Source organism: Bos mutus, chromosome 6 (assembly GCF_027580195.1).
Source record: "Bos mutus isolate GX-2022 chromosome 6, NWIPB_WYAK_1.1, whole genome shotgun sequence".
Classification (NCBI taxonomy): Eukaryota; Metazoa; Chordata; class Mammalia; order Artiodactyla; family Bovidae; genus Bos; species Bos mutus.
The window spans coordinates 113,512,489-113,538,789 of NC_091622.1; the positions used below are offsets into that span (position 1 = coordinate 113,512,489).

Consider the following 26,301-nt stretch of genomic DNA (forward strand, 5'->3'; position numbering starts at 1 on the left):
TGCCAAGTCTCTTCCCTCTCTCTTCCCAATCCCACCTGGTCTTACGACTTCACATACCATACTTACCCCCTACATACCACCACCCTGGCGTCTCCTGCAGATTCCACACTCATATCTCCTGCGGCCTACACGACTCCTGCCGGGCATCACTAACAGGCATCTCCAAGCCATCAGCTGTGGTCAGAACACCACCCTTTGCCTCTCCAGAAGAAGTTCAGTTCAGTTCAGTTACTCAGTTGTGTCCGACTTTGCGACCCCATGGACTGCAGCACGCCAGGATTCCCTGTCCTTCACTATTTCCTGGAGTTTCTCAAACTCATGTCCATTGAGTCGGTGATGACATCCAACCATCTCATCCTGTCGTCCCCTTCTCCTCCTGCCTTCAATCTTTCCCAGCATCAGGGTCTTTTCCAATGAGTCAGCTCTTTACATCAGGTGGCCAAAGTATTGGAGTTTCAGCTTCAACACCAGTCCTTCCAGTGAATATTCAGGACTTATTTTCTTTAGGATGGACTGGTTTGATCTTGCAGTCCAAAGGACTCTCAAGAGTCTTCAACACCACAGTTGAAAAGCATCAATTCTTCAGCGCTCAGCTTTCTTTATAGTCCAACTCTCACATCCATACATGACTATTGGAAAAACCATAGCCTTGACTAGACAGACCTTTGTTGGCAAAGTAATGTGTCTGCTTTTTAATATGCTGTCTAGATTGGTCACAGCTTTTCTTCTAAGGAGTAAGCATCCAGAACAAGGGCCCACCCCTAGTTGGGCCAAAAGCTTTGGGGTCACTCTTGACCCCTCTGCCTCACCACCCATATCAAGTTCTATGTTGATGCGTCCAAACCACACTGCCCCGTCCAAGTCCCATCCCAAGGTGGGCACTCCAGCCCAAGCCACCCTCATGCCTCCAGCAGGCATTTCTCTTAGAATAGACTGGAAGCTTTGGGCCAGCAGGACCTCACTCTGACCAGGCACCTCCGGAGTCCATGCTCAGAGATGGGGCGGAGTCTCCTGTCCCGGACTCAGCATCAGGCAGCCAGCGTCTCGGCTCAGCCCTGTGGACCGTGGGGAGGTGGTCCCCGCTCCTCGGACGCTAGTGTCACTGACTGTAAAGTGAGGCATTTGGATTCGGTGATGTGCCCTCTGGGTCCCAAGTCCCCGTGTGAAACCAGCTAGTGAGATTTCCCTGCCACTGTCCCAAGGGAGTCTGGGGGCTCTGCCAAGAGCAAGTGTCCAGCTGGTGCTCAGATGTCATCATGCATCCATGTCAGGGGCCGCTTTTAGGAACGTACTTGCGTGTGTGCGCATTCACTTGTTTATGTGTGTGTGTGATTTTACAGCCACGTCAGGATGTCACACCGAGAAAAATAAAAGTGGTCTCAGCAGACTGTCAGTGCCTCCTCCACTTCCCCTGATCCTGACTCTCCACGGATGGGGAGTGCTCCCCTGCCCCAGTGCTGGGAAACATGGGGCCCTTCCCAACCCCGAAACCACTTCAGCTGCTGGAAGGATGGAGTTGGTTGGAGAAGACCTTTCCCAGACCAGCCCCTCTCACACTACCACTGTTTGCTGTTTTCCTTGGTGGTAACTCAGATGGTGAAGAATCTGCCTGTGATGTGGAAGACCTAGGTTTGATCCCTGGGTAGGGAAGATCCCCTGGTGAAGGGATGGCAACCCACTCCAGTATTCCTGCCCAGGAAATCCCATGGACAGAGGGGGCCTGGCAAGCTAGAGTCAGACACGACTGAGTGGCTAACACACACACACACACACACACACACACACACACACATACACAGTGTTAAGAATGTGAGGCATTTCACCTAGACTTTTGCTGACAGCAAAGATTTTCCAGATCCCACGCCATAGACACTGGTCTCTGGCGCTTTCCAGCCTCTTATGAACCCAAATTTTCACAACGGGTCCTGATTGCTTCCTGCAACCCATGTCCAAGGAGTCCTTCCTGCTGTGTGCCAGACCCACAGGGACAGCGTGGCTGGTCCCTACTCTCCCGGATCTGGCCCCGCCTCCAGAGCCCACGGCTTGGAGAGAAGGCAGCAGCCTTAGATCAGGTTCCCAGAAGCAGAGCCTGAGGCAGGGATTGGGTGCACATGACCCTGAGCAGGGGCTCTGGGGGATCGGCCGAAGGAAGAAGTGGATGAGGAGGGAAGTGCCCTCAGGCCAAGCCTGGCCAGGCCGGGTCCATGGTCAGCTCAGAGGTGCTCCTCCTTGAGGTGGAGACAGCCTTCCCCTGACCATGGGACACTGTCTGGGGTCCTCCAGCGGAGGGTGTAAATCTCCAGGCTCAGGCCCCCATAGACTGCGGGCAGTTTTCTCGGAAAGGGCTGAGCTGTGAGCTGTTGGCGGCCAACACCGGGTCTGGGACTCAACACATCATCAGCATGAGGCTCAAGGCGCCATCTGAACAGGCGAGTGTTACAAGCTTGATGCTGTGACACAGCTGGCTTTGTCTCGGTTCCCATAGGCCGGCCTGAGGTTGGCAGGGCGAGAGGCCTCTGCCCTCTTCTACAGATGAGACGCTGAAGTCCAGGCCTGGGGGTTGACCAGGAGCTGGCCGGGACTGAAGGTCCTGGCACAGGTCATCGCCGGCTCACCTGCTTCTCACCCAGGAGGATGCTCCGAGGATTCCAGGCCACCCTGAGTGGTCCCTGTCCCCCTGTCCTTCTCCTGTCTGCCACCCCTGTAGTTAATCCATCAGCCGGAGACCCTGATGGGCAGTGGCCAGCAGAGAGGGAGGTAACTGGCTGTGGATGGGACAGACACACAGATCTGGGTCCCATCAGCTCTGACCAATGTGCGGAAGGGACCCCCAGGTCCTCTGAACCTCAAGCGCCTCCCCAGTGGCAGGGGGCGGTTGTGTCTGCCCTGGGTGGGGTGGCCAGTCCAGCAGAGATGAGGGCAGTCTGCCCAGCCCAGAACCCACCCATGGGCAGTGCTCCGTACATGGAGCAGAGCAATCTTCTCCTCAGTTCTCCCCAAGAAGCTTTCCTTAAATGCTCCTTCCCCTGGTTTATAAGGTGGTGTGTGTGTGTGTGTGTGTGTGTGTTACACGGTGGTGATTGGACAGAACCAAGCATGGGGAAGTATGTCTCTTTTTTAAACATCAATACTTTTTGCTGAACAAAATCTTATACAGAAATCCTATCAATAGATCAGATCAGAGAAGGCAGCTCGGCCTCGTGGCCTGGAACATCCCTGTCACCAGCTCGGCCTCACGTGAGCTGGGAGACCTCAGGGCAAGGGGTTAACCTCAGGGGAAACTGAGGCAATGACAGAGCAGCTTCTCGGGGCGGGGGGACCAGAAAATGATCACAGATGAAGCACTCAGAGCAGCGTCTGCCCGGACCGGGTGTCCACGGGGCTGCTACTCTTACTGTTATTGCTGTGATGACTGTTATCGCCTCGAGTGCTGCCTGGCTTCGTGAGGTCTGTACATTGTCACAGCTGCACATTGTGACAGTGAGTCTGTGATCAGGGATGCTGTGGCATTTTAATGACATTCTGACCTGAGTAGGAAATACTCACCCCCTCCCCTGAGTGCAGCCCCTCACCCAGGTCAACTCTCAAGCAAGAGATGCCCACAGAGCAGCTACAGGGGAAGGTCGGGACCACCATGCTCCTTCCAAGGCCTCCTCCCATCACCCACCCTCCCTTCTCATCCCGAGGCTCGAGTGGAAGGACCAGACCAGACAGGGGAGCAAGGATGGAGGGGGTGCCACTCCTTCTTGAAGGGTGGGCTCTGGGACCCCAGGGCCGCTGAACTGATTGAGGTCACGCTGCCGTACGTGCATGGCCAGAAGTCAGTGCAGCTCTGCCGGACTCCCGAGCTCTTTGTTGTGTGTCTGTAGGGTTGAGCTTGTTTTAAAAACAAATGCACAGTCAGTGAGGTAGGGAGCCTGTCGTCACCAGAGGTAACCAAGAAAGGGGGAAGGGGTGTTACTGTGGCGATTGCAGCATCAGAAAGCATGCTGGTCCAGTGAATGAGGTGGGACCCCCTGGGACCCCCGCCTTGTCACGTGGTGTCCAGCAGAGGGACAGGGGCTAGTCACAGCATTTCCATCATTAGACACTATGCCAGTTCAGCTGGGGATGCAGTCAGCTCTGAGGCTCTGTGATTCGGCCTGGGCCACCTATTTCTGGGTATCTCTGTGTCTTGAGCAACAGGAAGGGCTGGATCTGCCCCCCCACCCCAACTGTCTCTGGTCTGTGCCTATGGGACAGGTACAGCCAGGCCTCCACCTTGAGGGCCATGGGGAGGGTTCTGGGAGCCTCCGTACAGGATGGACGTCCACACTTCTCCATCCAGAAACATCGACACTGGTGGCTCCTACGGGAGATCAGAGCCTGGGTTCACCTCGGTCTCCACGTGATCCCAAGCCCTCGGGAGTCTGCTGGTGCAGGGCTGCTGACCTGGGAACTTTAATTAAATCATCATTCATCTGCGGATGGAGGAGGAGAAGAAACGGACAAGACAGATGACTTGTGTCTCCCATCATCGCCGAGAGTTTCCTCAATTCACCCACCGCTCACAAGGCGTCTGTTCTGAGAGGGGCTGTGGGCCAGCCCCCAGGGCCACTCCTTGTCCTGAAGGGGCAGAAAGATTCACTGATGCCTGATGGCACATGGTCAAGAGACGGAAAGAAGGAGTGTCAGATGGCACCGTCTCTGCATCACCCCTCCCCCAAGGACACCAGTGCCCCCAAGACCCTGTCTGTGACAGTCATGGTGCCCAGGGACACCCCACTTGTAACAGTCAGTGGTACCCAACAACACCCCACCTGTGACAGTCATGGTGCCCAGGGACACCCCACGTGTGACAGCCAGTGGTATCCAGGGACACACACACCTGTGACCGGGACACCCTACCTGTGACAGTCGGCGTAACCAGGGACACACACACCTGTGACAGGGACACCCACCTGTGACAGTCGGCGGTGCCCAGGGACACCCACCTGTGACAGGGACACCCATCTGTGACAGTCGGCAGGGACCAGGGACACCCCACCTGTGACAGTCGGTGGTGCCCAGGGACACCCACCTGTGACAGGGACACCCCACCTGCGACAGTCGTGGTGCTTGCTCCACCCTGTCCTGTCTGAGCTGCCCCCATGCCCGCCCCCTCGGGCCCAGGCCCCCCTGGCCCTGTGCTCTCTGCTCTCATCTCACCTCTGTGCCCACTTCTTCTCAGTCTCCTCCCCAGGCTTTCTCCTTTAGAGACCGTCAGTGCCACCAGGGCAGACCCAGGTCTACATGGCTCACTGCTTCTTCCCAGCACCCCCGGCAGGAGGCTCCCTGTTGCCCCACGCAGTGGGCATCCAGCCCCCAAGTCTCCCTTCTCCACGTTTCCTGTGGTCCCCTCTCCCCCTTCTCCCGCCTCCCCATCCCTTGCTGCTGGAGCTGGCCGACTCTCTCTCTCTGTGTTCTTGCCAGGCCCTCTCCCCACCCCCACCCTGTCATCCGGTGCTGGGGCCCTGCTCAGAGTCCATGACCGCTCATTTACGGGCTTCTTTGGTCACCACCTCATCACTGGATGGTGTGCTCCATGAAGGCAAGGACATCTCGGCTGTGCTTCCTCTGTCCTCATCACTGGCCGACATGGGTTCTGTGATGCACAAGCAAAGACCAAGGGAAGGGCCATGAGCGCCCCCACCATCTCTGCAGCGTGCACCCCTCATCTCTGTAGCCTGTACCCCCTAACGTCAGCAACATGCTCCCCCCCCATCTTTGCAGTGTGTGGGAAGGAAGCTGCCTGGGTTGCATCTTGGGTCACCTCCCACCATGTGACCTGAGAGGTCACTGCCCTCTCTGGGATTCACTTCATCTGGCAAACAGGGATAATAACAGCACCCACCTCATCAGAGGATTGTTGAAAATGTGAGTCAAGTGTTCAGTACATCGCCTGGCACACAGTAAGTGCTTGACAAATGCCACGTAGGATTACTTTTCGCCTTTTCACACTGTTCATGGGGCTCTCAAGGCAAGAATACTGAAGTGGCTTGCCATTCCCTTCTCCGGTGGACCACATTTTGTCAGAACTCTCCACCATGACCCATCTGTCTTGGGTGGCCCTACATGGCATGGCTCACTACTTTGTGGACAAAAGTCCATCCAGTCAAAGCTGTGGTTTATCCAGTGGTCGTATATGGATGTGAGAATCAGACCATAAAGAAAGCTGAGCGCCAAAGAATTGATGCTTTTGAACTGTGGTGTTGGAGAAGACGCTTGAGAGTCCCTTGGACTGCAAGGAGATCCAACCAGTCCATCCTATAGGAAATCAGCCCTAAATATTCATTGGAAGGACTGATCCTGAAGCTGAAACTCCAATAATTTGGCCACCTGATGAGAAGAACTGACTCATTGGAAAAGACCCTAATGCTGGGAAAGATTGAAGGCAGGAGGAGAAGGGGACGACAGAGGATGAGATGATTGGGAATCACCGACTCGATGGACATGAGTTTGAGCAAGCTCCGGGAGTTGGTGAAGGACAGGGAGACCTGGCGTGCTGCAGTCCATGGGGTCGCAAAGAGTTGGACACGACTGAGCGACTGAATTGACTGAGGATTATTGCCAACGCTGTTATCCACTCCACATGAGGCAGGAGTGTTTCATTCAGGAAAACCATGATCCAGGTGATTTCTGCTCCAGGCCATTGACTGGGGCTTCCCTGGTAGTCAATTTCCTCCCACAGATACGAGGAAGCTACGATACTGCTCCTTTCTGCTCTGTCCTTACTGGCTTCTACGAGCACAGAACATCAGTAGTCCCTGCACTGATGGACATGGCTTTGGCTGTGCTTTCCCCAACAAGCATGGCAGTAATAATCTCGGTCTCTAATCACAAATACTGGAAGAGAGAGCCTTTGGAGATTCCACAGTCACTCCATAGTAAAATGCTATCATCTGTACCCTGGAGGCTGCCCAAGCCAGCGTGGAAAACGTACCCCGAGAAGGTACGGAGATCATTCCCTCGCATTCTGCTGTTCAGTTAGGGGCAGATGAATGAGCAAATTGTTCTCAGATCTAACCATGCATTGTTAATACAACTGTCCTGATAAAAGACAATTTTCCCAAACACAGTCACTCCAGAGAATTAACCGTCCGCCACCCTCCGCCCAGCAGGCAGGCTTTTTAGCTTTGTCTGCAAAACATCTTCAGCCAGCCAAACAGAACAATTACACCCTACTCACTCCAGAGCCTCAGCATCAGCCCCTTTAGAGAACTCAGATCATCAATAATTACAGGGGGAGATGGGGGCCTCATATTTCCCGAATGCTACAGACAAGATTGTATATATAAGCCACGGCTCTAAAATATTGGCAATGAGTTGTTGTTATAGGTCCTGCGATAGGTTCACCTTATCTGGTTATTATCGATCAGACACGAGATTTTCCAAGTCAGCGTCCAGCCAAAGGGAAAAGGTCTGCCCCTCCATTCAATTTACAGATGTTCTTGGGGATGTTTCTTGGCATTTCAGTGATTGTCAGGCTGGTAATTAAAACTGAACCAATCCTTTCCTGACAATCAATTCTGTAATTGTGTTTGAGCGGATGCTTTACTAAATTGTGCTAGATAATTGTCGATCTCGACACAGAAGCAGGACAAGGGTTCTCAGCACCAGAGTCGGCTCGGCGCCAGGGCAGAGGCAGGCAGACGGTGCGGGCTGGAGCGGCTCATTTCACCCCTCTGGGCTCCTATTTCTGTCTTTAAAACAGAAACAAAAACCCCTCCCGCCTCGTGGCTGTTGTGAAAATAAGATGATAAAAGGCTGGTGCCGAGTGCAGGGCCTGGAGCAAAGTGAAGTGAAAGTCGCTCCGTCGTGCCCGACTCTTTGTGACCCCACGGACCATACAGTCCACGGAATTCTCCAGGCCAGAATACTGGAGTGAGTAGCCATACCCTTCTCCGGGGACTCTTCCCAGGTCTCCCGCATTGCAGGCACATTCTTTACCAGCTGAGCCACCAGGGGAGCCGGGGCAGCACAGAGTACATGTTCAGTAAACGTTATCTCCCTTTTGCTTTTCCACCCCTACTTGATGGAGTTCAACTTTATGCAGAGACAAGACTGGGAGGCAGAAGCCACTGGTGCCCACGTCAAGAAGGGCGGGTTGAGGGTTGGGCTGCATGATGATGGTTACAGCCAGTGGCTAAAGAGTGCACAGGGCTCAAAGTGTGTGGCGCTCCCTCCCCAAAGCCATTTGTAATGGGTTGATGGATGGAGGATCAATAGTGAATTGGAAGAGGGAAGGAGGCAGAAAGGGAGGGAGGGAGGGAGGGAAGGAAGGAAGGAAGATTGAATGGTGGATGGATTCACCATTGTGAATGGATGGATGAATGATGGATGGATAGAAGGATGGGTAGATGATGGATGGGTGGGTGGGTGGATAGGTGGGTGATGGATGGATAGATGGATGGATGATGGTTGGATGGATGCACGGATGGTGGATGGATGGATGATAGATGGATAGATGAATGGATGGATGGATGGATGGATGATGGTTGGATGCTAGGCAGAGAGAGAGAAGGAAATACAACTGAATTTAACATATTAGTAACTGTTCATGATTTTCTAGAAGTAAATCTTCATTTAAAAAAATTATCTTCCTGTCTTGTTTACTCGATGAAGAACTGAACATACATTCTTAGGCCTTTGCCCACAAGCCAATTCTTCTTTTCGTAAAGTATATATTGTTCTTTTCTGATTGCACACTTAGCACACTTTCATCTTAAAATATTAATTTATGAAAATGTATCTGTTGATCCCACAGATATGTACTGAGTACCTCTCCCATCTTAGGTAACCATGACATGGTAAGAACGGAAGTAGAAGCAGAGTAAGACAGAAAGAACTTAACGCCCATAGTCTCAGCGGAAGCAGTGCTTTTGCCCTTCTGGACTGCTTCATTCACCTTTCCACAGATGTTCATTCACGTGTGTTAGTCCCTTAGTCGCATCCGACTCTGTGCGACCCCATGGGCTGTAGCCCACCAGGCTCCTCTGTCCATGGAATTCTCCAGGCGATAGTACTGGAGTGGGTTGCCATTCCCTTCTCCAGGAGATCTTCCTAACTCAGGGATCAAACCCGGGTCTCCTGCATCGCAGGCAGATTCTTTACCGTCTGCGCCTCTGGGGAAGCCCATATTCATGTGTATATATCTCTTTATACATACGTACATGATTGCCTGTGTGTCATATATACATACAAGCTCATGTGTGTGTATACACATGGACACATGTATACACATGGACACATGTATACACACACGGTCGTCTAATCACCTGATTTTACTTTTCTCATGGTGCGTCTCACTACCTGAATCATCGTGTTCCTGCATTTGTTTTACTCCCTGTCTCTCCCCCTCAGCCGTAAGACCCAGGGGAAGGGCTCTCCCTGTAGGCTCCCCTCTGCGGGGGTCTCTCTGGTCCCTATCCTTGGCCAGTTCATTTCTCACTCCTTGGGAGGGTCCTCCACTCCCAGGACCCCCAGTCACACGTCTGAGCGCGGACCTTCCAAAGGCCTACCCCAGGGCAGGTTTCTCTGCTGAACTCACCCAGAGTTCCAACCCCGAGCTCCTCTATCCATCTGGGGTGACCCTCAGGAAGCTCAGCCCCAGCGTGAGGCTCACCCTGGGCTCCTCTTCATCCCCAAAGCCAGCCCTCCCCACCACCGGCTGGTCCTCACGTCCACACGCCTGCCCGAGCCACGTGCTTAGGGTTCCGTTATTTCTCCATCTATTTCCTTCACCAAACCCGCTGAACTCTGACCATAAAATGTCATGGTCACCCGCCCTCTCCCCTCCAGTTGCATGACATCTGCCCCAGCCCAGGCCACCAGCTTATCTCAGCTGATAACCCCCAAGTCCTCCTATTCAGCCTCTGGCCTGCCCCCTCCAGGCCCGCCTCCTCACTGCGGGAGAGAGAAGACAGCCAGGGCTTCCCAGGGAAAAGGAGTGTGAAGGTGCAGTGGACATCTGGGGATGTGGACGTGGTCTGATGGCTGGACCTGGGCCGGGGAGGGAGAGTAAAGTCATCCAGGTGAGGTCACCGGGGCAAGTCGTAAACAGCAGACCCAGGAGCCCCGGCAGGAGAGGCCCTGAGGGTTTCAAGCAGGGACACAGCACCGTAGACTTATATTTGCACAAATTCCAATGATCTGTGACTTCTTCAAGAATAGATCTTTCTGGTTTGCCTGCGTGCTCCCTCGTATTTGACTCTTTGCGACCCTGTGGACTGTAGCCAGCCAGGCTCCTCTGTCCAGGGAATTCTCCAGCCAAGGATACTGGAGCAGGTTGCCTGTCACTTCCTACTTCCTGGCTTAAGAAAGCACAAAAGCCACGAAGAGCCCTTCTATTTCTGCCACAGTTTCACACGTGGTGCCTAATTTAGGACCTCAGCCCAGAACAGACGATTATTTCTGAGTTGAAGGTGAGGAGAGAGATGAGCCCCAGGTTACCGAGCAGAGCGGCATCTCTGCCAGGCTCTGCATTCTCTCGGCGCCCCCCAGACTGAAAGCCGTCATGTGGAGTGACTTTCTGCTAACACCCTGGGTAGCAATCCGAGTGTGTGCTGAATAGCCCAGCGAGAGGCATTCATCCGCGCATTCTCCTTGCCGGGTAGCAGAGTTATTCTCGCTCATGATGACTCACACCGGCGTATGTAAGATGCTCTGCACAGATTCTAATTTGAGACCCAGGGGGTGGATGCTGCTGTATCTGTTTGTCTCCTCTGTCTGCCTCTCCGGGCGTCAAAGCCCAGTTTCCTGTGTCCCCAGCTGGGCACGACTGTCTGGCAAGGAATGTATTGGACGATTGCGTTTTAAATAGGAAGGTAATTTCCTGAGGACCCCCATCCCCGGGGATGCGGAGGGAAGCCTCTGAGGGCTCCGCTCGGTAAAGAGAAGATGAAAAACAAGTCTTCTCCTTGATAAAGAGTCTGAAGGGAAACCCAAGATCAGTGGTGTACCCAGCCAGAACTCTGGCAGAGGTGAGAACCAGTTGCTGGGTGCTGTTTGTTTTCCTTTTTTAACTCAAGGTTTCAGAGCTAGGGTTTACACTGCAAGGCAGACTGGGATGTTGGCACCACCTTTTGGAGGAGATGGGGGAATGGAAGCCCAGCAGGGCACCAGAGGAGGCGACTTGGCAGGTGAGACCACACTTGGATCATGCAGGGGTGACTCAGGCAGGGCAGGTCTGAGCGGGAGGCCAGGTGGACACGATCCGGGCAGGCAGGGAGGGGCAGGCCCATGTCGAAGGGTCCCAGAAGGGCGTCCAGGGTGCCAGGTTCAGGCAAACCTCCTGACCTGGCCGTGCAGGGCCCACATCGGCGTCTTGCACATTCTGCCCTTCCTGGAGGACCTCTCTGCACTTGGCCAACGCTGACCCACTCCTGCCGGGAGCACACAGCTTGCCTCCATGGACACTTTCCAGACACCCTCCATTCCAGCCCCTTCTTAGGGTCGCCGGTCCCAGTGCATGGCTCACATCATTCAACAGCTTCCCTTGCCTGCTGTGGGCTCCCTGGGGGCCAGGCTTCTGTGAGATTCATCTCCCAGCCTGGGGTCTGGCACACAGCTGAATGGGTGCGTGAATGGCCTCAGAGAATAGAATGGTGGACCAAGCAGGGGAAACAAAGATGAAGATGGACAGAAAGCCTGCCTCCCCCACCATCCCAGCCTTCCTCTGCTGCCTGTGGGATCAGAAATCCCCCAAATTCAGGAGCGACCTGCAGTCTGGAAGCCATGCCTAATAGTCTTTGGAGCAGCGGTGGGGGATGGGGGAGCGAATCTGTCTAGACCCTCCCAAGCCCGTTGCCTCGTGTCGCTTCCACGTTCCGGGCTGATGCAGTCACACCACTGGTCATGAGGTGGTGCGGATGAATGATGCAGGGAAGTGCTGGGTGCAAACCCGGCTGACAGTACAATCTTCCGCAAGGCCTCTCTGGCCGCAGCTTCCCCACCTGAGAAATGGGGATGATCACACCTCAGCTTAGCAGGTCTGCGGTGACTGCTAAGTGCAGTCAGCGATTCACACCACCCCCACCTGCCCCTGCTGCTCATCTCTGCACCGCCCAGAGCTGCCCTGCTTAGTACTTCCTGCGTCTCTCCAACCAGACGCGAGTGGGACCCTGGGGACACCTGCCGGGCTTGGCAGGGAAATAACGGAAGGGTTGTTAATTTTCAGGCCTCTGAGGCCAGGTCGCTTTGCAGGCTTCCCACCCAGAACATCCTGGCGGAGAGAGCTAATCTATCTGTTTTAACAGAGACAGGGGCTCTGGGGGAGGCACAGAGGCTGCAGGCCTGGGGAACTTAGGGAGACAAGCACCCCAGCCCCACGCCCCCCTCGCCTGCAGCGGACCACAGGGAGCTCTCTCCACCCCACACCCGTGCTGCAGGCAGCTTCGTGGCAGCCCCTGTCACTCCGCGTCACAGTGGCTTGTGTTTGTCCTGCACTGGACTGGCCCCCCTCTGTGCCCACTGCCCAGTGTCAGGCCTCCCCCCACCCCATCTCTACCACAAATCCTATGCAGGGGAGCAAGTCTGGTCGACCGACCCGCCGAGGTCTAGCCTACTTGCAGCATATCCAATAAAGCGACCGAAAACCAAATCCCCAAGCAGGAGACTCTCTTCAAAAGAAGGGCCCTGTCATTCCCGCTCAGCATCAGTGTGCTGTCCCCCCGAGCTCCACCATCACTGCCTCCCCTGGCGAACTCCTATTCATCCTTCAAGACCCAGCTCAGGTGACGCCACCTCCAGGAAGCCCTCGACCCAGGCCAGGCCTGGGCTGGGGCAAGGGCAGCTCAGGGTACACAGTTAGGGAGGCAGTCAAACCCACATGCCCTGGCCTAACTCCCACCCCTTAGAGGAAGTGCTCGTCGCCCTGGGGACAGCTTGCTGGCCTTTGTCCTCATCTGTCCTGGAGTTTCCTGATGGGAGGGAGCCATGTGCTTCCTGTACTGTCCTTCTCACCACCGCCTGTGAGCTGCCTCAGCTCCAGGGCCTTGACCCAAGGAGGTGCTTGGTGAACCAAGCTTCTTTAGAATAAAATGCCATGAGAATAAACCCGCTGTCATCTCAGTCTGTTATGCACCTTGCTTCCTTTATTTTTTCCAGTCACCTCTGCCATGGGAACCCTATCTTCATTTTACAGAGGAGGAAACAGGCTCAGAGACGTGAAGTGATTTGCCCAAGGTTGCACAGCTCGCAGGAGCAAAGGAGGGGTGAGGCCAGCTCCTCACCTCCAGCTCTGGAGGGGTGAGGCCTCCAGAGCCTACACTGCCCCTGCGCTGGCAGGCCTCAGCTGTGGCCTCCATGTTCCATGCGCGGTGTGGCCTCCCTGGACTCCGGGGCTGTCGTGGGTGCCTCCATCCTGCGGGGCATCGGAGTGGCTGAGAGCAGGGCTCTAGGGCACCTGGTTGTTTCCTTGTCACTTGGTGGGGAGCAGAGGCCAGGTCCGCCAGCGTGCTTGGAGTTGGGCACAGGGCCGAAGCGAGCAGGAGCTGCAGCCTAAGGCAGCACCCCACCCCACCCCCCATCCAAGGGAGGATGCCTGGGACTCACCAGGGGCCATGAACACGCAGGTCCCGGTGGGGCCAAGGCACCACAAGTCTGACAGTCTCCAAGGACGCTGCTACCACTGCTCCTGGCACTTACTAACCGAATAGCTTTGGGAAGAGTCCACTCTGTGGGTATGTGACCCAAGCCATCACAGGAGAATCCATGCTTGGTCTGATGATCTACAGGTCCCATCTTGAAATTCCTGATTCTCTTTGAACAAGGAGCTCCATGCTTGCACTGTGTACGTGGCCTGGCAAATTAGACCCTGAAACTCAGGCTTCATATGGGCTGGCTGTTAGTCCAGTGAATCTATCAGATAGTTCCCTTTAACTGAGTTGCCTCTGATTTTGAGGCATCCAGCCTTGTGGGCCCCCAGAACCTCGCTCGGGTACCATATGTTTCCCCAATAGTAACCAGTGAAAATACACCATTGAAAATAGTCTGGTTCCCAATTTGGAGGAACAATCTGCCAGCCTCCTCTCGGCACGATGCTAATTGATTTGTTTTCTTTGCTCCAATAATCCTTTCCTTGTCAGCACTTTCTTCTTCCCCCGTCTTTCCTGGCTTGTCCCACTCTGAGGCCAAAAATAGCCCGTGATCCAGATTGCTGGGACTCTGGCCAGAATCACTTCCTCAGGTTCCTTTTCCTTCTGCCTGGGTGACACCATGAACAGGGCCTTAGCTGTAACTGAGGGCTGTCATGGAGAGGCGATCCTGTGCCCAGAGACCTCATTCTGTGTGGGAATGCCAACACCCATCCTCTGGGCTGAATGGCAAGGATGAGGACTGGGCCCTGCCAGGCTGCACAGCCTCCCCTCCTGGAGGGAAAGGCAGACTCACAGAGAGAACCCTAGGAATGTTAGACTGGAGCAAATGAACACATGAGATGCTGGGCAAGGGGCAGAGGAGGGATGAGAAAAACTGTTGGAGGATGTATATCATGGATGTCTTCCTGGAGGAGGTGACCTTCAAAATTAGCTGTGCCAGATGAAGAGGTATTGGAGAAGCACTGGAAAAGAAGGAAGATGTCCCATCATAAAAACAGGCTAAACTCATGCTGGGGGCACCCGCAAAGCAGGGACATGAAAAATAAACGAGAAACATTCAGCTTTGTTGAAGTTGCCCAGAATTCCGGGCTCAGAAAATTTCAAAACTTTCTTTTTATCACACATGGATTTTGTGACATTTAAAAAATCTGGAAATCTGATTCTTCATTGCCAGTGGTGAGGTCGAGAGGGTGGGGGGTCTCAGTCCTGCTGTGCGTTCCAGCCAGAGGGAACCGTACACAGAGGTGGGAGGAGGACATGAACGGTCTCAGCAGGGACCCCCATCTGCTTGTCTTCGGTCCTGCTGGCCTCTCTGTCTGAGAACCCCCTTCCCCAGGTCTGGATCAAATTTCCGTTCATTCTTCAAAGTTCATCTGGGCGTCGCCTCCTCCCGAAGCCCTGCTTTTGTTCTGCACTTGGATCCGACCTTCCCTGCTCTGCTCCCGTAAACCCTGGGCAAGCTAAATTCTTGTGTGATTTAGGTTAAAATCCTGCGGCTTTTAACCATGGAGGAATGAATGAATGAATGAGCCTTCACTGATGTGTAAAATTTTGAGTGGTGAGCAGGAATAAGTGAATGAGATTATTTATGATTTCTGCACCCCAGGCAACTTAAATATCCCCAGGGATGTTTTCCACCCAGAGGAGAAGAGCAAGCAAACAGTTCCCTGAGGAGTCACAGAGTGAGCCGGAATTGCTCATTCAAGCAGGCACGTGTGAGCGCCTTCATCCCGCAGGCCTGGGTTGACCCACAGCTCGGGGTCAGGCATGTGCTGAATGCTGGAGGGAGCAAAAGGAGTTAGGTCCCTACCCCTGTGATCAGGGAACACAGAACCTCCCCCACCCCCCGGCTCTTTTTCCCTCAAACCCAGAACCCCAGCATCAGCAAGAGAAAAACAGCAGACAAACCCAAATGGAGACACAATTACAAAATATCCAGCCAGTCCTCCTCAAAACCGCCAAGGTCATCAACAGCAAGGGAAGTCTGAGAAAACGTCACAGCTTAGAGGAGCCCGAGGAGAAGTGGCAACTGAGTGTCACGTGGGAACCTGGCACAGGGACAGAGAAAGACATCAGCGGGAAAACGGGTGAAATGCAGTGTGCGGTTTAGACACGACCGATGTATCTATGTTGGGTCCTTATTGTGACAAACGTATAATGTTGATGCCGGCTGTTAATAATAGGAAGCGGGGCATGCGTTGTGTGGGAATGTCCTGTACTATCTTTACAACTTTTCCGTCAATCTAAAACTGTTTGGGACTTCCCTGGCAGTCCAGTGGCTGAGACTTTGCCTTCCAATGTAGGGGCCGCAGTTCAATCCCTGGTTGGGGAGCTAAGATGATCCCGCATGCCTAAAACAGGAGCGATATTGTAACAAGTTCAACACAGACTTTAAAAATGGTCCACATCAAAAAAAAAAAAACTTCAAAAATATCAAACTATTCTAAACTAAAAAGTTTATTTCAAATTAAAAAAAATCTTCACCCCACCGCTTAAGACTAACCACTATTAATAACCCCTGTGTTTCTTTCTCTTTTTTAAAAACAGAGCTGTAACTGACAAGCAATGTTAGTTTCGGGTGTGCAACATAATAAAATGTGTTCACACTGTGGAATGATAACCACAGCAATTCTAGGCGACGTTGGTCACCACACACGGTTACAGAATTCTTCTGTGTGATGAAACTTTTAAGATCTACTCTCTTAGCAACTTTCAAATGTGCAGTAGGGTTTTGTTGGTTATTCTCAGCATGCTGCAGTCCCTCCCCAGGGCTTCTTCGTCTTATAATAGGACATGTGTACCTTTCGACCCCTTCCACCCATTTTGCCTATCCCCAGTTCCCTACCTCTGCTACCACAGTCTCTTCTCTGTATCTATGAGCTTGGTTGTTTTTCTTTGTAGATTCCACATATAAGTGAGATCACACGGTATTTGCTTCTCCGTCCGCCTTACTGCACTTAGCATAATGCCCTCCAAGTTCATCCATGTTGTCACAAATGGCAAGTTTCATTCTTTTTTATGGCTGAATAATACTCCTTCCGCCCTGCTTTCTACGCATTTTCCACTGACAAAATTACACTTACTTTTCTATACCTACCATGACAAAGCTATTATATACTTCCTTACAATTTTGTCAACGGGAAATGTACAGAAGCTGAACTTGCTTATAATGTCCTGCTTTTTCGTGTGTGAGTGCATTAGTTCTCTTGTCACTAAACACCATGGACATATCTGTGCACGCTCTCTGGCTCCCCCAACCATTCTGCCACCACCTCCTATTTTTCCTGCATGTAAACCACACCATGAAGAACATCTCAGAGCACGTGTGTCCACCTCTCAGGGATCAGAGTCACCAAGGAATCAGGCTCCATGTGCCTCTGCTTGCTGGGGGACAGAAGGCTTTCTGCTGAAGGTGAATGACCTCACCCAGGAGCCCAGTAAGGCTTCCTTGGAAAGAAAGAACATACTGATGTATCCTTTGTTCACAAGAAACAGGAGTTTTGTGCAGCTCATTGATTTATGCTCCACGTGCTTCGTTGTCTTCCAGAGGCATGTCGGGGTTTGGGAAAGTATTCTGGGGGCGTCTCATTGTACTTTCCCTCCCAGGGAAAGCTGAGCTCATCTTGGGCCAGGCTAGTCCCACCCAGGCTGCCAGCTGCATCCCAGCTAAAACTCCACCCTGTGTGGAATCACCACTGACCCTGGCCCTACCCAGCATGGCTCTGTGACCACAGGAGCCCGCCTCCCCTCAGTCTTCCCACCTGCCAAGCAGAGGGGACAGCGACCCAATGACAGTCGCCACGTGGAATGGTAATACAGGCCGGCTGGTCGCGTTCATATTAGACCTCCATGGTGGGCTCACGGTGTCGGGCACCCATCATTTCCCATTTTACAGACAAGGAGACTGAGCCACAGAGGGTACTGGTCACCCAGGCATGGAATTTGAGCTGGGTTATCAAAGGTCTGTCTAGTCAAGGCTATGGTTTTTCCAGTGGTCATGTATGGATGTGAGAGTTGGACTGTGAAGAAAGCTGAGTGATGAAGAATTGCTGCTTTTGAATTGTGGTGTTGGAGAAGACTCTTGAGAGTCCCTTGGACTGCAAGGAGATCCAACCAGTCCATTCTAAAGGAGATCAGTCTTGGGTGTTCTTTGGAAGGAGTGATGCTAAAGCTGAAACTCCAGTACTTTGGCCACCTCATGCGAAGAGTTGACTCATTGGAAAAGACCCTGATGCTGGGAGGGATTGGGGGCAGGAGGAGAAGGGGACGACAGAGGATGAGATGGCTGGATGGCATCACTGACTCGATGGACATGAGTTTGAGTGAACTCCAGGAGTTGGTGATGGACAGGGAAGCCTGGCTTGCTGCGATTCATGGGGTCGCAAAGAGTTGGACACGACTGAGCGACTGAACTGAACTGAACTGAACTGATCCAAAGACAGAGTGTGTGTGCCCAGCCCCCTGCTCCACCGACACATAGTTCACTCATTCCTCCCCTCATTCATTCATTCCCTCATTCATTCATTCCTTCCCTCATTCATTCATCCATTCCCTCATTCATTCCCTCCCTCATTCATTCACTCACTCATTCATGCTGCGTGTGGAACGCCCAGGCCCTGCAGGGATGTGGAGGGGAGGGCATCAGTAGTGACCTCCACAGATGTACCCCAGACCTGACAGGGCCCCAGTCCCCGTGCAGGAGCCCTCTTCCATGAAATGGGGTGAGTGTGTTGAGGACAAGTCCCGGGCCCCCAGCAGCCTTGCAGCAGGAGCACCAACCAGCCTGGGGAGGAAGGCCATCCCAGGGTGTGCACCGAGGTGGACAGGGGCACGGGCAGGGGCGTGGACCTTGCCAGGCAAGGCCAGGCCGCACGTGAGGCTGGGAGGGAGGCAGTCGGGAGGGTCCTAGGACCCCCATACGGGTGTTGGCATCTCCTGGGGCTGTGAAGAGCCATGAAGGTTCTACAAGGTCCGTGCATAGGAATGGCTCTTCTGATGGAGCAGGAGGCGGGGCCACAGTGCTGGGGGGCGGGGGCAGGACCACCTGGCTCCCAGCCCCTCCACCCTGTGTTCAGGTGCTCCTGACTCAGCCTCAGCTAGTCGACCTTCTCTGGCACCAGGCACGCGTGAGTCCCTCCGCAGGGCCCTGTCATTCTGCCGAGTGGCCCCAGGGCCGCCCTGTTCTGACCCTTGGCTGGCCTGTCCTGACCTTTCTGTGACGGGAGGACAATCCTCACACACAGCCCGGCAGGGCTTGTACCTGTGAGAAGAGGAACCTGGAAGGAAGGCAAATGTGAAGGGACCTCCCGGGGTGGGGGCTGGGGGGTGCGCATGGTGGAGGTGCCCCTCGTCCTTTCTGGGGGGCGCCTTGCCATCAGTTTCACGTCGGAGTGGAGTCGGGGCCACTCTAAGATGTATGCATCTCCCGTCATCTCCAGCGTGATCCAATGCTGGGCTTGAGGTCAGGGAGAGAATACGGAAGGTGGGCTCCGACTCCACCCCGAAGCCTCCAGCTAGGACGAGGCAGCCTCCCACACTGCCCCTGCTCCCGGTGCTCTTCACAATAAGCCTCCTCCGGGCCCTCCCCACCCCTTGCCCCAGCCCTTGCAGAGCTCTCACTGGACAAGTCAGTGTCCTGGGGCGGCCGTACACAAACAGGGCTCCGAACCTCAGGAATCTGCCATCCGGGCTCTGCAGGCGGGAAGTCTGGAGTCAGGTGTCGCCTGGGCCGGTTGCCTCTGGGGGCTGCGGGGAGCCCGCTGCAGGCAGTGGCTCCCCAGAGTGCAGATGCCTCTCCTGACCTGTGTCTTTCAGATCATCCTCGTGAGCTCCTCGCTCAGCGACCGGGACCAGAGCCTGTTCCTCAGCGCGGACGAGGGTGCCACCTTCCAAAAGCAGCTCGTCCCCTTCTCCGTGGAGACGCTCATCTTCCACCCCCGGGAGGAGGACAAGGTGCTGGCCTACGCAAAGGAGGGCAAGGTGAGCCGCCCGGGCAGCCCGGAGGGCAGGGAGCCTCCCCATCACCCGGGCCCCGGGAGCCCTGGGCGGCAGGAGGGCTCCGCGGGGCTGGGGCCGGGACCCCCTCAGCCCCTGCTCCCGGGGCTGGGGTCGGGGACCCCCTCAGCCCCTGCTCCCGGGGCTGGGGTCGGGGACCCCCTCAGCCCCTGCTCCCCGGGGCTGGGGTCGGGGACCCCATCACCCCCTGCTCCCCGGGGCTGGGGTTGGGGACCCCCTCAGCCCCTGCTCCCCGGGGCTGGGGTTGGGGACTCCCTCACCCCCTGCTCCCCGGGGCTGGGGTCGGGGACCCCCTCAGCCCCTGCTCCCCAGGACTGGGGTCGGGGACCCCCTCACCCCCTGCTCCCCAGGGCTGGGGCCGGGACCCCATCACCCACTGCTCCCCAAGGTTGGGAACGCCCTCCGCCTCTGCTCCCCAGGGCTGGGGTCAGGGACCCCATCACCCGCTGCTCCCCAGGGCTGGGGTCGGGGACCCCATCACCTCCTGCTCCTCGGGCCTGAGGTCGAAGACCCCCTCACCCCCTGCTCCCCGGGGCTGGGGTCGGGGACCCCATCACCCCCTGCTCCCCGGGGCTGGGGTTGGGGATCCCCTCAGCCCCTGATCCCTGGGGCCGAGTGGTCAGGTGCCCCTCAGAAGCTCATGGGTTCAAGTGAGAGCCAGTGGGATGGAGGTGAGGTACAACAGGCTCACAAGATGGTTGATGGACAGTGGATAATTATGAGGACCCTCCACTCTGCCCCCCAGCACACTCCAGCCGTGGGGCCTCCCTCCACTTCCAGAACATTCCACATACCGTCCCACCCCAGGCCCTTCCCTCCTCCTGGAAGCCTCTTCCACCTTCACCAGGAGAGGGAATTGTCTTTCTGACCCCAAACCAGCATCCTCTCCTCTGCGGGCAGTCCAGGGCACCTTCACGGTGACTGAGGAGTACACGGTGAGGGGCTCTCTCCAGGGCCAGCCTGGGTGCGGTGGGAGACTCCGGGGCTGGGAGGGGCGGACTGAGGGCCCCTGGAGGAGGGGCCGCCCGCCTGGAGGAAAGGCCTGGGTTGGGTTCCTACAGACACCGTAAGGAATGACCACAAACCTGACAGCTTAAAACAACAAAAGTGTATCGGCCAAAGGCCCCAAATCAGTTTCATGAGGCCACAGCCACGGGGTCTGTGGGGTGACTCTCCCCCTGGAGGCTCCCTCGCCTCCACCAGCTTCTGGAATTCTGTGGCTGGTGGCGAGTCACGCTGAGCTTCAAAGGCAGCGTCTTCAACTCTTCCTGTTCCGTCTTCACGTTGCCGTGTGTGAGTGTGTGTGTGAGTTCCCTCTGCCCCACCTGGATAATCCAGACCACCCTTCCCATCTAAGCATCTTCAGTGAATTGACCGCAAAGTCCTTTTTCGGTCCATCAGGTCCCTTTCACAGCTTCCAGGGATTCTGACAGATATTTTGAGGGGGACCTTTTCAGCCTTCCCTGATTGCTCAGTTGGTAAAGAATCTGCCTACAATGCAGGAGACCCTGGTTCCATCCCTGAGTTAGGAAGATCCCCTGGAGAAGGGATAGGCTACCCACTCCAGTATTCCGGCCTGGAGAATCCCATGGACCGTATAGTCCATGGGGTCGCAAAGAGTCGGACACGACTGAGAGACTTTCACTTTCACTTTTCAGCCAACCACCTTGCCCGATAGGAGGCCTGGTGCCCCATCGTGGCAAAAGGGCTGAGGAGGAGGCTGGCCCCGGGGAAAGTCACTCAGCCCCGAGAAATTGTGTGTGTGGGCAATTGGAGAACAGGAGTCCTGGTACCCATCCCTCTCCTCCTGTCCTCAGTTTCCTGTGAGCTGAATCCCACCAGAAGCCAGGGAGAAGGGGGCCTGTGGATGCTGCCTACACAGGCCAGCTCCCAGGGTTGGGAAAGGGTGGAAAAGGCAGAGCCCGGGTCTGGAGCAGATGGAAGCTATCTGGGTCAGAAGCTTCCTTGGGTGCCCCCAGACCTGCCTGGGACTCACCATTCCACACTCTTCCAGATTCCAGTGACTGACTCTCTTTCCAAGGATGGGTCACAATGCACGATTAAATATTTGTGTCATTATTTGATTATTGTCTGTACCTTACACACACACTTGAGGTAAGCTCTTTGAGGGTGGGGCTATGCCTGGCCATTTCTTTCACAATTTTATCTCAAGTTCCTGGCTGGAAATATTGAATGAAGAATAGAAGGAAGGGGGATGGATTGGTGGGTGGATGGGTGGATGGATGGGTGGATAGATGGATGGGTGGATGGGTGGATGCATCAGTGGGCAGATGGGTAGATGGATGGGTGGATGGGTGGCTAGATGGCTGGGTGTGTGGGTAGATGGAAGGTGGATGGATGGGTGGATGGATGGAAGGATGGATGCATAAGGGTGGATGGATGGTGGGTGGGTGGATGGATGGTTGGGTGAATGGATAGGTGGGTGGGAGGATGGATGGATGGATCGGTGGGTGGATGGGTGGCTAGATGGGTGGGTGTGTGGGTAGATGGAAGGTGGATGGATAGGTGGATGGATGGAAGGATGGGTGCATAGGGATGGATGGATGGTGGTAGGTGGAGGGATGGATGGGAGGATGGATAAGTGGTTGGATGGAAGGATGGATGCATGGGGTGGATGGATGGTGGGTGGGTGGATAGATGGGTGAATGGATAGGTGGGTGGGAGGATGGATGGTGGATGGATGGAAGGATGGATGCATGGGGGTGGATGGATGGTGGTGGGTGGATGGATGGATGGGTGAATGGATAGGTGGGTGGGAGGATGGATGGTGGATGGATGGAAGGATGGATGCATGGGGGTGGATGGATGGTGGGTGGGTGGATGGACAGGTGGATGGATAGGTGGGTGGGAGGATGGATGGTGGATGGATGGAAGGATGGATGCATGGGGTGGATGGATGATATAGATGCATTGATGGCAGTTGGACGAATGAATGAATGGATTTCTACCAGTAGGGACCACCGTGGTCAGGGACCTCCAAATGAAGCTTCCTGTCTGGCCTGAGCCATGGCTGTCTACAGGACCTGGCCTCCTTGGTGGTCCTCAATTTAGTGTGTCTGCTTTGGTCTGGAATATATCACACACACCACTGGGCAAAGCAAGTCTCGTGCCAAGACCTGGTCCTCACTGACTGCCTGAAGTTCGGGATGTCCCTGAAATTCCCTGGCCTGGCGGACTGCCTCTGCTCCGGGTGCTCTCCTTTGGGACAGCATGTGCTCTGGGGTATTAATAGCGCTACTTAGCTTTCCATGTAATTAGACTAAAGCACAATCACAGGGACTTATTTTCCTGCAGAAATCCACTGCATTGCAATTGGTCTTTAATTTACGGTGCCCTGAAAAATTAATGGAGCTGAAATCTCAGTTATTTTCTTTGGTTCTTTTTGTGACTATCAGGAAAGAATAGGGGGAGAAGACAGGCTTCATTGTGGTTGTAAAGGGAATGAGGAATTTGAGGACATCACTAACAGTGACAGCAGGGCTTTCGGCTTTTTAGGCTTCAGGGTTTAGGAATCTCGCTAACTCCCCAGAAGCCGGATGGCGTGGGCGGACAACGTTGATTTTGATGCCCACAGACCTGGTGTGGAAGGCAGGTGTCTGCTGCTCTAGTGCTGAGTAACACACAGCCCCAGAGCTCCACAGCTCCAGCAGCAAGCATTCTTTCTCATTCCCGGGTCTGAGTCAGCGGGGGTCCTGGCGGGCTTGGCTGGGACTGGCTAGCCATGGCTCCTGGGCAGGGTTGGGGTCTCTAGTTCAGGAATCAGTGGTTACTTGTGGACATGCTAGTCTCATGACAGAGGGGCAGAGGAAGCTGCACGGGGACCTTCATGTGTCTGCTTATACCTGGAAAACATCACATCCCCTCCCACGGGCAAAGCAAGTCACGTGCCAAAGGCACATGGACTGCAGGCTGGACATCAGTATCCGGCTCACATGGGGCTTACAAATGTCTACAAAATCAAATGCCTTCCTCTGCTTTCTCCCCGTCCCTCCCCGCTCAGATGCCTGCCGCCTCCTCTAGCAGACAGACCTTCTTCCCCTGCTCAGACTGCCCTAACTCCCTATTTCTAGTTCCCTCCTTTACTGTGTCACTGAGGCTACCCTATTTGGATCCTGGACAGGCTCCCTGGGTGAGATCCAAAGGCAGTGGTTTTTCTTTCAAGGCTCAGCAAATTGCATTAGGCTCCTGGGATCAAAAGGATATCAGAGCTGGACAGCCTGGCCCCCATGTCAGCTTGCTAAGGACCCCTGGTATGACACTGACCAATCTGTTTCCTTCCACTTGAGCCTCAGATGCGCTCGCAGACAGAGCCCTGGGCACTTAACCTCTAAAACATCAATAGACCCACTCTTATGTTTTATTCTGCCCCTTGTCAAGAACCTCCTCACTTTCCAGCACTGTGAGAAATTGGTCTGAGCATGAGACTGCCTTCCAGAAACTTCAGTTCAGTTCAGTTCAGTTGTGTCCAACTCTTTGCAACCCCATGGACTGCAGCACACCAGGCCTCCCTGTCCATCACCAACTCCCAGAGCTTGTTCAAACTCACCATTCATTCATATGGTGATGCTATCCAACCATCTCATCCTCTGTTGTCCCCTTCTCCTCCCACCTTCAATCTTTCCCAGCATCAGGGTCTTTTCCAATGAGTCAGCTCTTCGTATCAGGTGGCCAAAGTATTGGAGTTTCAGCTTCAACATCAGTCCTTCTAATGAATATTCATGACTGATTTCCTTTAGGATTGACAACTTAGTAGAGGAGAAAAGACACCTTGGCCAATCAGGGAAGCCTGCCTGGAGGAGGGGTTGAACAGGTACTTAGAGAATGAATCAGGATGTAAGTTTACTTTTTAATAGAACTTCCGAGCAACAAAGATATTCGCACAAGAAAAGAAAGGAAAATGAGCCCCAGTAATCCTCCAGGGGTTGGTGGTGGGGCAGACAAGAACTCTCCTGAGAAGGGATGAGGGGGCTCTGTGGTCAGGAGAACAGCTTTGTAAGCAGTGAGAATCTTATAGCTCTGAATGTGTTTGTTTTTGCTCTGACCTTTGTGTCTGACGGGGCTCAGGCAGGAAAGAGACCTCACTCTGGATATTTTAGTAGAAAAAGGATTTAGGATTTAGGGCAATTGGGTCCTCTCTAAACTGCTGGGACTCTGGAAGGGGGGCTTCAGACCAGATTCCCAAGGATCCTCCCAGAAGCCTGAGGATCTGGACCACTAGGGGAAGGCGGGGTACCAGGAGCTCTGCTGGGATCACCAAGGTCAAGAACACGCAGCTGATGCTGGGGTCCAGGCATTGGAAGTCATCACTGCTGCAGCCTACACTGCCTGGGAACGTCCACAAAGCCAGTGATCGGTCCTGCGGCTGCCTCCACCACAAATGCCCTCCAGCCCCCAGAACCACGTCCCCATGACCTTGTTGGCCAGCAAAACAGTCACCACGTGATCCAGCAGTCCCACTCCCCGGCATATATCCAGAGAACACCATAATTTGAAAAGACACGTGCATCCCAGTGCTCACTACAGCACAGTTTGCAGGAGCCAGGACATAGAAACAGCCTGACTGTCCATCAGCAGAGGAGTGGATGAAGAAGAGGCGGTCCGTATGCACAATGGAATATTACTCAGCAGTAAGAGAGAATGACATAATACCATTTGCAAAAACATGGATGGATCTAGAGATTATCATACGAAGTAAGCCCAACAGAGAAAGACAGATACCATATGACAGCACGGACATGTGGAATCTAAAAATAAAGGTGCGGATAAATCTATTTACAAAGCAGAAATAGACCCACAGACATAGAAAAGGAACTTATGGTTACTGAAGGAGGAAGAGTAAATTAGGAGGTTGGGATTAGCACACAGACTCTGCATGCGTGCGTGCAAAGTCGCTTCAGTCGTGTCCGACTCTTTGCGACCCTATAGACTGTAGCCCACCAGGTTCCTCTGTCCGTGGAATTCTCCAGGCAAGAATACTGGAGTGGCTTGCCATGCCCATCGCCGTGGGATCTTCCTTACCCAGGGATCAAACCCACACCTCTTACGCTTCCTGCATTGGCAGGCAGGCTCTCTACCACTGGTACCACCTGGGAAGCCTAACATATATGCACATTACTACATACAAAATATACTACGTATAAAATATACCACATATAAAATAAACAAGAAGCTACCACACAGTGCAGGGGGCCAGCCTCGCATGTGGTAATAACTCATACGGAAAAGAATCTGAAAAGCAAAGAACACATATATATAAAGCATATATATATATGATTTACTATATAGTATTATATACATTGGGCTTCCCTGGTGGCTCAGCTGGTAATGAATCTGCCTGCAATGCGGGAGACCTGGGTTCGATTCCCTGGATTGGGAAGATCCCCTGGAGAAGGGAAAGGGAATGTATATAAAAATTATATACATTATTTATAAACAAATTATATATATATATATATATATATATAAAATTACTGCGCTGTACAGCTGACATGAATATCAAAAGTGTATTTCAATAAATAGATGGCTAAGGCCGCAGGGAACTGATTCCATGGCAAAAGGCCAGGGTGCGTCTGCGTTGCACGAGTGCGTCTGTCTGACCCAGAAGTCTAGCTTCGAGGGAGTCCGAGCAACGTTGGATTTCAGCTTTGCA

The 26,301-nt window shown here is 54.0% G+C and overlaps 1 protein-coding gene across 2 annotated transcripts in view; it reads left to right on the plus strand.

Moving 5' to 3' along the window:
• The window catches only part of SORCS2 (sortilin related VPS10 domain containing receptor 2), a 497,085-nt gene that overhangs the window by 389,555 nt on the left and 81,229 nt on the right, over window positions 1-26,301 (plus strand). For both annotated transcript variants that reach the window (XM_070372757.1, XM_070372758.1), the window contains exon 4: window positions 19,431-19,595. In XM_070372757.1, the coding sequence (XP_070228858.1) occupies window positions 19,431-19,595 (165 nt within the window). The remainder of the gene's footprint in view (window positions 1-19,430; window positions 19,596-26,301) is intronic.